The sequence below is a fragment of the Netta rufina genome (genome assembly GCF_964035555.1).
Source record: "Netta rufina genome assembly, chromosome: 5".
NCBI classification, from domain to species: Eukaryota; Metazoa; Chordata; class Aves; order Anseriformes; family Anatidae; genus Netta; species Netta rufina.
In genome coordinates this window covers 20,054,553-20,070,210 of record NC_140128.1, presented here as the reverse complement: position 1 = coordinate 20,070,210, position 15,658 = coordinate 20,054,553, and the positions used below count along the sequence as shown (strand labels likewise).

The 15,658-nt window shown below is 37.9% G+C and overlaps 1 protein-coding gene across 6 annotated transcripts in view; it reads left to right on the top strand.

Moving 5' to 3' along the window:
- The window catches only part of NPAS3 (neuronal PAS domain protein 3), a gene marked incomplete at both ends in the record, with an annotated part of 620,600 nt that extends 606,087 nt beyond the window's left edge, over positions 1 to 14,513 (top strand). For 5 of the 6 annotated variants that reach the window (XM_084286994.1, XM_084286992.1, XM_084286991.1 and 2 more), the window contains 3 exons: positions 6,971 to 7,118; positions 10,306 to 10,433; positions 13,204 to 14,513. In XM_084286994.1, coding sequence (XP_084143120.1) covers positions 6,971 to 7,118; positions 10,306 to 10,433; positions 13,204 to 14,513 — 1,586 coding nt within the window. The remainder of the gene's footprint in view (positions 1 to 6,970; positions 7,119 to 10,305; positions 10,434 to 13,203) is intronic. The other variant, XM_084286993.1, reaches the window with a different exon arrangement.
- Positions 14,514 to 15,658: the final 1,145 nt, after the last annotated feature.

Sequence of the window (15,658 nt, the reverse complement as noted above, 5' to 3'; positions counted from 1 at the left end):
TACTTCTGTATTTTGGTCAGCCCCAGTGAAACTTCTTTTTCCTTTCCTATTCATAGAAGATGTAGCTGTGTATAGTACACTGATATATTTGGTATGGAAAGGGTTATGTTCTAAAGTCATTAATCTTACATAGATTTTCATATGACGGACATTAATATTAGTGGAGAGATGGAGGACAGATTTAAGCTTCTTGAGCAAGCAGGGCCAAATTTCTCCTCTGATGTTGCATTTTAGTAGCTGAAGGCAAAATCTGGATCTGGGATTTCATTTTCCCCTCCAGTTTGAACAGACAGAGTTCATTAATGATAATGGAAGTTCTGTCTGAAGTTGGTGTTCAAAGCGGGCTTGGGTTTCTAAAGGACCGTTTCAATATTAGCAGAAGGAAATCACTTTATGGCAGGATTGAAGTTTTAAAAGTCACGGGGAGACAGACAAATCATGAGGGAGAGGAAAAGTTAAGAAAGAGAGAAGAAAACCTAGAGAATCCTAGGTAGAGAAATCTAGAGTTTGTTTTTTCAATCCAGTTTATTATTAAATAAACTTAATTTGCTTATTTACATCCTTTCGATCTGTTAAACAACAGAAGAATTTTCTGATATGCATGATGTAAGCTTCTATAAAAGAGTGCATCTAGTGTTCACTGACTTAGATATTATGATTCTGTCATTACATTTGATCAATACCCACATAATGTTTTAAAATAAACATCCAATCTGACATTATATATTTTTGTTAATAGTTATTGTTAAACATGCATTTTCACGATTAGAAAACTGCAATTTTAAATGATGGACCATGGGTAAATGGTATGTAATAACCGTCATGAAAGGAGGATGGGAAAAAAAGATTCAGATTTTCTAAATGGCTGATTAACGATTTGAGTAGTGGTTTGGTTTTGCTTTTAGTTTTTCCCTGCAAGATTGTTGATACTTATTTTTGCCTGATTTGTCAGGCATTTATGTATGTAACATTTCCATGCTGGAAGATTTAACAATATTCCATACTGCAGAAGTAAGCAATGAATCAGTTGCTGTACAAAGCATTTTTAAAGTAAAATTATATGCTTAAAATAAGTATTCCAGGTGAATAGAGAATTTAAGTGGGAGTTTGGGTACCAGTGACGTACAGTTTTCTCTCATGACTATGAACTGCTACTTCCTGATCAACTTTGGAAAAGATGAATTTATGTCCAGCAATTATTACTGTCTAATATCTATAGCAGGAGAGCAGCCAAGGTCTCAGGTCAATGTTACTGACACAGTACACTGAATACACCTCATTCTACTCAGACACAAAAAAGATGTTCTCTGTATGGCATTCAGGCCTTTTTCATGCTGTACAGTTTAAGTAAAATATTTTCTAAAGCCTCATAGAACCGACATTTTTCTAAACAGTTACCATATTTTATTTTTTCTTAAGAGAACTGTGTTGAGAGACTTGAAGTCACCCAGAGCTGGTAAGCAATTGTCTGCAGTGATGGCAGGTAGAGCAACATGACCCATGGAGACTTATTGTGGTGGTATTCTCCAAGCAATCTGCTTGGCCCCACTTTTGACTTGGTGTTGAGAAAGCACGTTTGCACACAGCCCTTGCCTACATCCCTTCTTCTTTACCCCATGAGAATAGCAGGTACTAAATCAAAGTGTTGAATTGTACAGGTGACATATTTGCTCACAGTATGTCTACAGGTCCTCTGTCATCTATCTCATAATGCTGTTTAAGTAACAAACATCATTTAGCATTGCCAAATATTCTTCAGTACTTTTTTTTTTTCATTGCTAAAATCCAGTCTGTGGATGCCTACTATTTAAAACATCTCACTAATTGCAAAATCTATAGAAAAGTCCTTACAACATCAAAGACTCACTTGATCCTTGGAGCTGTTATAAATGAAAAACTGTCTCTGTTACAAGCAAATAAGGCACTTAATGCACTCTTTCTGGCTGTGATGCTCTTTTTCCTGTGGGTTTTGAAAATGACCTTCCTGTAAGCATCAAGGACTGTAACTTTTCAGATAAAGAAACTTGTTCTTGTTTTAAGTCTATGCCAGGTTCATTCCCCTATAGCCCACAGTTTTCAAAAGCAGAAGAAAAAGTAATCCAGAATTTAAAAAATAATAATAATATAAAAAAAAACCCTTCTGTTTCCAGAACGAAGTTACCCTGTCAGCTTGCCTTGGGCCTTAGGTGGAGAAGTGGAGATTAAAGAGTCAGTATTCCTTTTCATGTTTCATCTGCCAGTTTTGTGAATGTAGAAGGAGTACTTGTGGCTGCAGCTAAGTATCCAACCGTGGTATTAAGTATGGCATTTTCATCCTCTTGCAGTAAATTAAAAACATTCTTATAAGTTTATTACAAGGGGAATTCAGTATCAATACCATACAGTCATTGATAAAGGTATTTCAAGGAGAAGGCTGAATAGCACAGCAGATGTAACCTCAATATTTTCACCAATTATAAAGAACCTCTTTGTGAAGCTGTGTGAATATGTAAGATGATCTCATCATTTCCTATTTACTCAATACTTACCTGAATACGCAATATAGTGTAGCTTTTAAATGCATATGCACATGAGTAAAATGTCCTTTTGTAAGAGACTGTGCTAAAAGACTGCTTTTGATATACAGTTTCTTCATCTCCTCTTCAAACTGAATTAAGCTACTTCCTTCTTCTGAAACACAACTCACTATTTAGAAGCTTTGGCTTTGATTTCTCAGAACAGCCTTACAGGAAGAAACCATGCTCTTTTTCTTTTTGTAACCATATTTCTGAAGACAAACTTGTACTGATTTATTTTGATTTTCTAACAGAAATAGGTTCCTGCAAAGAACACTGACTGTTTCTTCTTCTCCCCCCTCCTTCACTCCACTACTACAAGAATATTGCTGTGCGCAAAGCTACCAAGGAAAACTGAAATCCCTCTGTTGGGAACTGTGTACATAGCAATATATTCATACTTTGACAAAGAAGTGAGATTTTTTTTTTAGTTCTTAGCATGACATACTGTGCATTTCTTGCATGTTAACTGCTGAATTCAAACTAAGTAAATAGGTAGTGTTTCAGCAAATTTTATTCAAGTTTAGCATCCACCATTTCAGGGAATATCTACGTGCAGCTGATGTAAAGGTAACTAGTTGTAAAACATTAACCTTCGGTAATTACCTTTAACTAAAGGGTTTATAAAGATATGTATACATGAATATATAATTATATATGTCATCTCATTCCTCCTGTGTAGGATTTGTTTCATTCTCTTGTTCACAGTTATACTCATTGTAAAGTTTGCTCCTGACATGTATTCGGCTGAAAAGCCAGTTTTTTTTAAAGATTTCTCTGTATTTCCACACAATTTGGCTTAGTAACAAGATCGTTTTTTTTCTCCTTTTTCCTATAAACATTTAACTCCCATTTACATTTTGGAGACATGCATTTGTTGGCAGAAGAAACCGAGTCTGTAAGAGAAGTCACCTTCCCCACTATTCTTACAAATAGACTGACACACCCAATCCTGCACAATCACATCTCACTTCAGTTATCTTTGCCATCCTGCTGATGTGGTCCCAACTCTCACTTTCCCAATATTGCTCTGTATGCCAGACTGGGTACTCCATGTATACTTTCACACTAGCAAATAAAAGCTTAAAACTCTATGCATTTCTCAGTGTACAAAAGTATAGGCCTGAACTCAGCAAGGGAATTGCCTTAAATACAGTCTGATTAAGTTCAGGATGTGGTCCAAATGACATTACTTTTTCATAAGCTTATGCTAAACTGAAATGTGCAATCCATTGCTAGTAACAAAAAATAACTTCACAAGCACAGCTTAGGTTGGACTAATTCTGTACTTTCATTTATTCTCAAAACCAGTAACTTTTATTAATGGACTCCCTGTACCCGCAAGCTGAAGATCCTCAAAATGAAACCGAATTTCCTCAGTAACAATAGGCTATTAGTAAAGCAGACAGATTTCTCTTCCTGTTTTCTCAAAGTTCTCATTTAATTCCTAAGTTGCTTCTTGGCAGTGTCAACAGTTAAAAATACTATAAATTAGAAAGCATTTCAATTGTTTTCATTTTTTCTGTTTCAGCACATTGAGAAATTTCTTACCAAGCTACAGAATGATCTTTCAGACGTGGGTTGGGGGCTGTCTAGTGCACTCTCAGAGGAGATAAGAACCAGATTTAGCAGCACAGCACAGCTGGTCTGCCAGAGAATCTCTTTACAGAGAGAATTTTTATATTGAATCATGGGACTTCCTTCAGAGCTTGGTCCACAAATCTCTCATATGAAACGTGCTTTAGACAGTTGCAGGGAGGAATATTCTGTATATGTGGTAATATATCTGAGCTGGCCAAATAGAGGGTGGGAATTTGCAGGTAGATGAACTTCATGTAAAGTTTATTTTCAAGACAGTATTTCAAATGTTCTTTGGATGCACAGCTACTTGGGAGCCTGAACTGTGGCTGTAGATAGTTCACATGCACCTCAGATGCATTGAATTCTTTTTCTTGAAAAAGCAAGCACCTTTTCCTTCAGAAATAACTTGCAGGGTATTAATTTTGCCTTTTTCCATAGTTCTGAAATGAGCAGTCAGTGCAGCTCATGACACAGACTTTTCCAGTAGTGCTACAACCGATATAAATGGCACTGGAGGAGGCAATGACTTGTCTAGGATGAAATGGACTTGAAAGGTCTGGAGGATCTGGGTGCCCGTAGTTACCACTGTGCAGAACTGCAGTGTCCTCTTCAGTCACTGGCTAGTGGCTCACTTTGACTTTCAAATGTGCATGTGGGCAGTTGCAAGGATTCATCTTTTACTATTGGTACAGCATGGTAAACTCCTCAGATAAAAAATGTTATAAAGAACAGGACAGTATAATTAATAGACACAGGTGCAGATAGAATTTACTAGTTTCTGCCTGCAACCATAGGTGTACAGCTTTCAAGAGAAGAGACAATATCACTCCAGACTTCCAGGCATATCAATATTACTGTCAGCTGTAAACAAGAGCATTTTGAATGTTCTATTTTACTGAAATGGAAAAGTCTACCATAATCAAAATCTACAGCAGTTTCATCCCTTATTCTTCATAACTAATAAAGTTGGACTAATTTATGTGAGATTGTTTTCTTAAATGGGATGCAACATTGGTTTGACAGAAATGCTGGGTAATCAGTTGTTAATATTTTATCTTTATTCTGCTGTATAATGAGGTTTTGAAGCCAATGAATTATCATTGCAGAACATTTGGAGCTTGGAATGCAAAAATAAAAATAGAGGGAAACTTGTGGATGTTTCCACAAATTCTGTGCTAGAATCAAACCTAGTTGACTAGATGCTGCTGAAAAACAACAGGACCCAGATCACAAGCATTTGTTCATATTGCAGCTGAACCTTACACTGAACTTTTAACAGGCACTTTTTTATTCAATAGTTGAAAAATCAGAGTTGAGGGGGGCCCTCCAAGGTAGGAGAGAATCTGTTTTTTTAGGACTGTCTTTATAAATATCTTTTTCCATAGATACCTGTTGTACATGGATTTAGATATAGCTACATTCGTATGTATAATTAGGGGTATAGACATTTGGTTAACTTGAAAGCTCCTGTGTCATTTGTCACATTTATGGTAGGAACTTTAACTGCCTTAAATACTTATTCTTTTCCAAAGTGACTTTTTTCTTTTCCCTCTTAAAAAAAAAAATAAAAAAATAAAAATGTACTTCATGAAACTATTGTATATGAAGCACTTATTAGCCGTAATTAAATGGACAATATGAATTTACTACATCTTTAGGACTCTGGCTTGTTCTGGTTTAGAGCAAGATGATTAATGCAAATACATATTACTTGAGATAACCATTTAGCAGCTAATTTAGCCAAATTTATTACAGCAGTTAGAGGTTTTTCATTTTAGCAGACGGAGACAAGGACATGACAAAAGCAGAAGGTGTATATGAATGCACACTGCCCTCTAGTGCACAAAGCTTTATGGGATTAGTGAGAAATGCAGACGAGAGTAAGTAACAATAGTACCTAGATTTTTTTACATTTTCTTTAAAATATTCAGCATCCTTCCTCTGAAAGATTGGTATTTCATCCCTTTTTCCTGACACCGAGGAATCAAACACAAACCAAACCCATTTCAACATGGCAATATTTTGGTTGAAGATTTACTTTAAGCATCTGTATTTTAAGCCTACTTTCTGTGAGCATATAATAACACCATTTCCCATTACTGACTGCTTTTACTTGTTTCTCTGTTTCCTAGCATATTTCAAACGTTGGAGAGAGCTGTCACTCTTTGGCTCTAGCCGAGTCACTCTGTGCCTCCCTTAGGCCTCTTTCTCAGTCTGCTGGCGGATTTACTTTGCTTCGGTAGAAAGTAAATTCTCCCAAGACTTTCCCCCTACTGACCAGTGGAGATTTGGTTCATCTGAGAACTGTAAATTCTGTTTGACAAGATCAAAGAAACAGATGTATAAGTTCAGTAGTTGATATAGCCTGCAATAAGGAGAAATGATCAAAGCAGCAGGGGTAGAGTATCTTCCCAAACCTTTCAAATATCCAGAATCTCAAAGAGGTCTACCTAGGAGCTATGAATAAATCACATATAAATTTGCCTCTTTTTTTCTTTTTCTTTTTTACAATCTGACATTGAGTGCATTGAAAATGTCCACACAGCAATAAGTATTCTGTGAACCAAAGAGATTTGTAGTTCTTTTTACTTTTCTTCTTCCACTAGAGTTTCCAAAAACAGATTAAAATTATACTTTAAAAGCTTGTAAAACATACAACAAGTTATACTGAGCTTCAGATCCTGTGTGTCATCTCATTGGCATGCTGCATTAAACCTAAAAGAAGTTGAGCATCTTTTGCTCATACATGTGGCATGTTGAACAGTGAAGATCATTTTACTACAGCTCTAACATGCAATATATCTTGTTTCTGTTTTGTTTGTATTTTTCCTCAGTGCTGAATAAGGGTCAGTGTGTAACAAAGTATTACCGCTGGATGCAGAAGAATGGAGGTTATATCTGGATACAGTCTAGTGCAACTATAGCTGTTAATGCCAAGAACGCAAGTGAGAAGAATATCATCTGGGTCAACTACCTTCTCAGGTATGTTTTTGAGTCCTTTCTCTCACTTGAACTGCCCTCTCTGTTGCTTGACTATGCTGGTGAGACTTTTGGGGAAAAAAACAATTGCCTGCTGGAGAGAGTTAATGAGAACAACTTTTTCATATGGTCCACCTCAAAATGAATGCCATTTGGTTGAATGCATTAAGATATTGGTCATGTCTCTGTACACTGAAATATTTTTGAATTATTACACTGCTTTAGTCTTCAAATAAACCTTCTTTCATTTTATTGCATGCCTTTTGCTACCCAACCTCAGCTGAAATGTAAAAAAGATTCACGCCAACTTGCAGTGTCTGTGTTACAAAATCTGTTATGAAGTGTTGGGCACTGGTTTATTTGGTTATTGAAAATGCATAGAAGCAAACTTCCTTCAAAAACCTGTCTCTGACAGGTGTTTACCTCTCAGTCCAGAGAGAGGAATTTTCTTAGAAGAAAAGCCTTGAAATAATTTGTTCCTGTAACAATCAAATGGCATTCACCTTGAAAAAGTAAACTGGGATTCACAAACAAAAATAGCTCTTAAGACTATTTAAAATGGAAATAATGAGAGACTCTTCCTTGAGAAATTATTTTTTACTAAGCACAAGTGTTTTTAAAGGGCTGGTTACTGAGCTCAAGGAAAGACCAACAGTCAGTGAGACAGTGAATTATAAACCTGACCTTTCTCATCTGAAAATACCTTTCAGCACATTCTGTTATGTGAAAGTGTTCAATAAGATTGGGGGATTTTCTGTTTCATTCCAGAGCAGAACAAACAAACAAATAAAATTTGAAACCTTGAGATTGTCGTGAAATGCAATTGTCATTTTCTGGCCTGTTCTCCTTTTAAGTTGCTTGTCATGGTTTGTTACATTCCCTTTGATGCCATGAGAGTTCAAAGTGATGTCTAGGGGTTAGATTGTGACTTATTATGCCAAGTCCAGCAAGCCCTGAAGAGACCATGCCTGCCTAAACTTGCATGTTGAAATACTTCTGATTCCCCTCTTGGGGAATCAACCCTTTGCAGGAGAGCATTGAGGGATACTGTGGGAAGCCTTACACAGTGATAGAATGTAAACTGGGGCTTGGATGGTTCTGTCCTGCTATGTTTGAGCTTGGGCATTTCCAAATATATCCTTATCCTGCTTATTTTTTTCTTGCCTCTTCTTTAAAACAAGGTGTACACTCAACAGAGTGAAGCATTAGCTTAGCCTACAGAAGAGGGGTTGAATGCAGCATTTCAAGAGTTCAGCTTAAACCTGCCAGCTCTACACTGGAAGTGCTTCAGTGTCCCAGTCCTAGCAGGGCTTCAAACTGCCCAGAAATGTGCTCATTTTCTAACTGGAAAAGTGGGCCATAAAAAATTATAAACAGTTGCCTCTGTCCCCATTGCTGCTTTTCAGACACTGAGGGAGCCTAGTCCACAAACATTATTTTATCTATTTTCTCTACCAACAGAGTAAATCTAACAGAGAGAGAGAGAGACAAGCAGTGTGGTCTTACTCAAGGCTGCTCCCAGAACTTGATTTTTCTGCTGGCCTGTTAGAGAAAGATTAACGTCTTCAGTGAATTTGTGTTTTTAATTTAGATTTCTCCCAGTCCTGGAACCCATGAAAGATCCAAATGTCCAAACCATATTTTAATGACAGATCAAGGCATAATTAGGTCTACTCTTAGCAGGAGTACTGGTCTGTATACATTTCCATGCATTAGAAAGTATGATTCAGCTGTCTGTAAAAGGATAGACTAATTATAGTGACAAGGAGGATTAATGCTGTTCTTGTTCTAGCAACTTGTTATTCACAGTGTGAAAGCCCTCAAACATCTTTTGCTTGGAGGGGGCAAATTTGGGGACTGCCCTGGGATGCAACAGAATAAAGTCACTTTGTCAGGACAAAACCATAAAGATGGTAATCGTAAGAATGGCATTTCAATGTGAACTGTGTGAACTCTGAATTTTCACAGTACACTGTAATAGGCTGAATATGGGCACAATGTCATTGTGATAGTGTGTCAGTCACCGCTAGTGCTGCCTCACATTGTTCTACACAGGACTGCAGATTTTCTGCTCTATCACAGGGCTGGAATTTGAGCTGCTTAGAAATGCTCACCTATTCAAAAATGGTTAAAGACTTTGTTTATTTTCAACATTCCTATGCCACTTATGTATAGCTGTCTGTGTTCCCCTATCTTTGCACTGGTTTGTGAAAGGAACATTTTAGAATGTGAAAACCAAGAAAAAGCTTAGGATTTTTTTCAGTTTGTCTGGTAATGTAGCTTTTTTACATTGCAGTCATGTTCATTGCTAACAAGTCACAGGTGAGCACCACATGAGCAGATGAAGATATGATTATAATGGGTGTGTTGACAGTTCTTTATCCCTAACGTATGCATCTTAACATGCACATGTGCATCTGTCATACAGTCAGAGTGGTTGCTTTTGGTTTGTTGGTGATGTGGATGCGTGTGTGCAGTGTTTTAAAAATATATATCATTTTTACTTATTTCTTGGCCAAACTCTTCAGAGCAGTAGTCATTTCCTTTAGCTCTAACTGATCACTTTCTTACTAACTTTATGTATGGTCTGTTTGATTAAACTGTTGGGAGACAGGACATTTAGAAAAACAGGTATTGAAAGGGCTCTGGCAAGGTTGATAAAGAACATTGTTACAGAGATAACTCTAATAGGCATTGGTGGTGGAAGAGAAACAGATTGAAAAAGTTAAAACACACTCCCTGTCCTTCCAGGCACAGTAATGGGATTGAAATCGAGATATTCTCTTCTTGGATGATGACAGAGAGTAGTTCTACTAGATATCACACAAGCCATGGTGTCCCACTGTGGTGTTTAGCTGCCCAGCATGGTAAAACCACCACAGTCCTTTTTGAGTAAGAATACTTTGTTAGCTCTAAAACTTCACTAGAATGAAACAGTTTTTAAACCTGGTCAATATAAATATTTGACAAGACTATTAAAATAAACCATCATAAAATCATTGCTGTAAAGCTCTGAGGAAACAAAAATGTGTGTGGTGTTTTTTGTTTGTTTTTTATTGGTTTGTTTGTTTGCTTGCTCTGCTATTCTTCCTATTTATGTTCTTTGTTCCTGAACTTTGATATGACAAGAGGATAAAAACATGAAACTGCAAATCGTTCAACTTGTATATATTTGCTGTCTCTTCTTCAGTAACCCAGAATACAAGGACACTCCTATGGATATTGCACAACTTCCTCATCTGCCAGAGAAAACCTCAGAATCCTCAGAGACCTCTGACTCTGAATCGGACTCAAAGGACAACTCAGGTAACACACATGGTGCATCTTTACACCCACAAAAGATCCGTATCAAGAATGCCACATGGTTGCCTTTACAATCGCTTATACTTCTCAAAAGTATATAATCTTTTAATAGCTTCAGCATTTCCACAGTATCTCCATTTCTGCAGTTTTTCTATTCGTACAGTGGATACATTCTTGCTTACATTGCACTGAACTAAATAATTGGTTCCCCAGCTAAGCTTCTTGAACAGGTGTTGTGCCTTATGCAAGGGCCCAAAATTGTAACAGTTGAATATAATTCAAGTTCTTATCTTTCAAAAGTAGTCATACTTTCTGAATATAAATCTCTACTGTCAGTCTTTATGACACTTTTTGCTGTATAAATGCTTTTTTTTTTTTTTATTAGCCTCACTAGGGGGCAGTGAAGATTGCAAAATTTGTGGGTTTTCTGGGGTTAAAAGAATTAGATTTTATTAGAAGGTATGGGTTCAAGTACTTGTTTCTGAGCTCTTTAAGTGTGGGACTTCAGCTGTTTTTTAAAAGCTAAATGTAATTGTCAGGCTCAATGTATAAATTAGTCATACAGGTGGTCCAGTGCACAGATGGTTCACACATTCTCCATTAGTTTTAAAAATGATTACCTAGGCACAAACTGGCTTTTAAAGCTGGTTTTTAAAGAGTATGGTTGCCTGTGGCCCAAGAACTGAGGATGTTTCTTCACTTTGACATAGCATGCGTTATGTATCTGATTCATCTCTCATGTCTATGATAACACTCAAAAAATATTGGAGAAAATGGATTGCATTGACATAAATCAAGCAAAAGCAAGAGGAACACATCATAGTGTTACATTATATGATATGGCTGTCCCCTTTTCATCTTTTGCATTTATTTGTTCTCCTTTGACAGCTTGGTTTGATGGTTTAAGTCAACCTTAGGCACCTATACAGGCTTGACACCTACCACAACTGAGAATCTCTTCACCCATTCTGAGTGCTTCTTTATACTGCCTTGTTCCTACATAGCCACATAACGCAGATATGGTGACAAGTTTGCATTTCCCATGTGCACTGTAAGTTTCTCCAGGTGAGAAGTGCACATACAGTCATGACTCCTAAGGCTGACAGTACAAGAGAGCATTCTTCAAAGGTGCACAGCTTCAAAGGTATACAGCTCAGAAGATGTCTGGAAGTTTGGTAGGCAGCAGGAGCAGAGGGTTTCTCCTTACAAAAAAATAAAAACAAAAAATAAACAGAAATAGCAAGGGACCTGAAATCAGAGCAGCGTCTTGGATGCAACCAAGTTCAGATCAAGCTCTGATAAAATCCCAAGCAAATTGTTTGCAGTTTTAGACTAATTCACCCTAAGCCCACACTTAACCAATCAGAAACCATAGTTTTAAAAATCAGTATATTCCAAAAAACAATAAATAAATAAATAGAAATTGTAAGACAAACTCGGCCCTAAATAGAACAAAAAGCTGGCTCCAATTTAGGGTTTTGTGGCTGTTAATTTGCTTCTGTGTGTTTTGTTTTTCAATATGAAAGGTCTTAGGTCTTTCTGTTGCTAAGGACTCAAGCAAAAGTCTCTTTAAGTAACTTAAATGAAATAAATGTAAAATCCATTGCTCTGAATCCTCAGGCAGCTTCCCTGTCAAGCCTACCTGCTCTACCATTTCTGGCAAACTGTTTTGTATTGACGTGGTTCCAAGGGGTAACCAATCTTTAAAGGAAAACTGGCCCTTCCCTTCTCCTCCTAAAACAAGTATACTGAAAAGGGTAGTACTTGGCCCTGATGAGTGAAAAAAAAAAAATCTTTTATTTCCCAACAAAAGATTTCTGGCTGTTCTGTAAAAGACAGGGTCTCCTGAAGCCTTTCATGACCCTTTCAAACACAGTATGATAATGGAGAGTATTCTTTCTCAGAGCTGCTTTGGCTGTCTGAGTCCAGTGGACTAGAGTGTTTATCTCATCTGTATTTGAATTAGGTAGAAATCTAAAACAACTAAAAGAATTCAGGCAAGAAGAGTGACAGTTTCTCAGTGCTGTAGCTGGGCAGTTTTCAATGGCCCTTAGATGATTTGGATCAATCAAAAACTTAATTCAGTGCCTGAATCTTTTTTCTTTTTTTTTTTTCTTGCCCTTCAAGGGAAAATGAAAAGACAGTCTAGCAACGTAACAAAATTGTTTTAACTGGTTTATTCATTAAGATTTAGACACATATGACCTGCTTCTCCTCTCACAATGGAGGAGATCGGCAGTAATTCCACTGAAGTCAGAGACACTCTGCCGCTTCAGAAGTGGCAAAGGTGAAGGAAAATGAGATGAGAGGACTAAGAATCCTCATTAGTTAATAGTGCTACATCTTGTTGCCTTCCCACTTTAGGAGAACACAGAAGTGAAAGAACAATCATCAGAGCATAATGGTCATAATGGGATTGTTCACTGACTCCTCTTTGGATGAGGCAGCTCCAGGGCTGTTGTGCTCACAGTGGTCAAAATAGTTCCTGCTGAGACAGCAGATGGAAAGGCTCCCTCTGTCAAGGTGCCTGAGATCATATTCAAAGAAATTTCAGGCCATGTAGCATCAGCTTTTAGCGTTTTTGACGGTCCTGAGTCAGAGAGATTCCTGGTGATCAAAACTCTCCCAACACAATGTAGTATGCAAATGTGGATCTACAGAAGAGAACACCTGTTGCAGAAACGTTTACAGCAATCAGATCTCATTGGTAGGTCGAAACCTGGACTTGTGCTGTAATATTACGTTCTTGTTGCTAACGGTTTGTTTCACTTTCCTTTTGCTTCAGAGGACAATGAGAACTCAAAGTCAGATGAGAAAGGAAACCAGTCAGAAAACAGTGAAGACCCTGAATCCGACAGGAAAAAGTCAGGAAATCAGTCGGATAATGAAATGAACTGCAACGATGATGGGAACAGCTCCAGCAACCAGGACAGCAGGGACAGTGATGACAGCTTTGAAAACTCTGACTTTGAGAATCAAAAGGCCCCTGAGGACAGTTTTGGCACTCTTGGCTCTATGCAGATCAAGGTGGAGCGTTATGTTGAGAGTGAGTCAGACCTGCGGTTGCAGAACTGTGAATCACTGACTTCGGACAGTGCCAAGGACTCAGACAGTGCAGGGGAAGTAAATGCCCAGTCTTCCAGCAAACATCAAAAAAGGAAGAAGAGGAGAAAAAAGCAAAAGGGAGGCAGCATGACCCGGAGAAGGCTGTCAAGCACCTCAAGCCCAAATGGACTTGACTCAGCTTTGGTGGACCAGCCCCAGCTGCTCTCGTCGCCAAACAGTGCCTCAGTGCTCAAAATTAAAACAGAAATCTCAGAACCTATCAATTTTGATAATGATAGCAGTATTTGGAATTACCCACCCAACAGGGAAATCTCAAGGAATGAATCACCCTACAGTATGACCAAGCCCCCCAGCTCCGAGCACTTCCCTTCCCCTCAAGCCAGCAGTAGTTTACATGTCTCCATTCCAGACTCTGTTCTCACCCCACCAGGGACTGAAAATACTGCCAGCCGTAAAACTCAGTTCAGCACCTCATCCAACTCAGCCTTGGCTCCTGTGTCCTCTGACCCTTTGTCACCCCCGCTTTCAGCATCTCCACGGGACAAACATCCAGGAGGTCCCACAACTTCCAACTCTTTGTTGTACACTGGGGATCTGGAAGCCCTTCAGAGGTTACAAGCAGGCAATGTGGTGCTTCCTTTGGTTCACAGGGTAACAGGAACCCTTGCCGCGACCAGCACTGCTGCTCAGAGGGTCTACACCACTGGCACTATCCGGTATGCTCCAGCTGAAGTTACTTTAGCCATGCAGGGCAACCTCCTCCCCAACACCCATGCTGTTAACTTTGTTGATGTTAACAGCCCCAGCTTTGGGCTGGATCCTAAAACACCGATGGAAATGCTCTACCACCACGTTCACCGACTCAATATGTCGGGACCGTTTGGAAGTGCTGTGAGCGGGGCCAGTCTGACCCAAATGCCTGCAGGGAATGTGTTCACGACTGCCGAAGGACTTTTTTCCACTCTTCCATTTCCTGTGTACAGCAATGGCATTCATACTACACAGACTCTGGAACGGAAAGAGGATTGAAATATGACCACATACTGTGTTCAGTGTTATACTCTGAGGCATAGACTGTGTTTTAATTTAGACCTTTAATTCTAGCACTTTGAATTTGAGCAGGTCAGCTTATTCTCTCAATATGATGGTCCGCATTTCATTCCCTTTCTCTTTAACTTGACTTATTCTTTAATGTAAAGATATTTTTTTATTTTTGCCTTCAGAGAGTCGAAGTACCAGTTGCCTGCCATTTTGTCTTCTTCTAAGATGTGTGTTTTTTCCTTTGCATCTTTATTAAGATGCCTTTAATATGTGTATGCCTCTGCCATAGAATACTCAGTGTTGTGGTAAAGAGATTTTAAAGTGACAACCATTGGTTTTACTTCAAAATGATCTTGATATGATCAAGATTAAAAGAGACAAGCATAAACAATGTGCCCTGTTTGACTAAGTCAAATGAAAAGGGGTTTTTGTTCCTAATTCCTTTAAAATAGGGGATAGTATTTTAGAATTTTATGCAGAGTTTAATTCTCTTTTTATGGTTAAGATTTTCTTACTTGCACATAAAATAATTTGGGTTCTTAAAAAGTTAATTTCTGGCCTGTGACTAGAATGTTGAAAAGTTGGACTAAATGTTAATTACTGAAACTTTAACTTAATTTCTAAAACCATGGTGCTATCATTTATTAATCTGTAATGTCTTCATACAATATGCAGCTTGTGGGCTGGGTTTTTTGAAAAGAATGTGTTCCGTACTGGTCTATAGTCGGGTGCTGCAGTCTCCTTGGTTAGTTAAGACAAAAGCCCTCATTAACATTTGCTGCAGGACTTAAAATTTTTTACCTCCAAACTAACAAGCATAGCCTCATATCAAATTTAAATGGGTCAGGAAGCCTTTTTCAAAAAGTGCTTAAAAACAAAAAACTCAATTTAATTGACGCAAGGAGCAGTTTCTTAGGTGCATATTGTTTTGCTTTTTTTTTTTTTCTCAGTGTAACTGAGGCTAATTTTGCAACGTCAAATAACACTTCGGATTAAAAAAAATGAAGAACTATTTAACATGTTTTGTTTTGTTTTTCATTTAATATTATAGAGGGAAGGTTGTAAATTTCTTTTTGTTCTTTGATTTGGGTATTTTTTGTTGTTTTTTCCTTATTTCTAGTGTTGAAACCAAT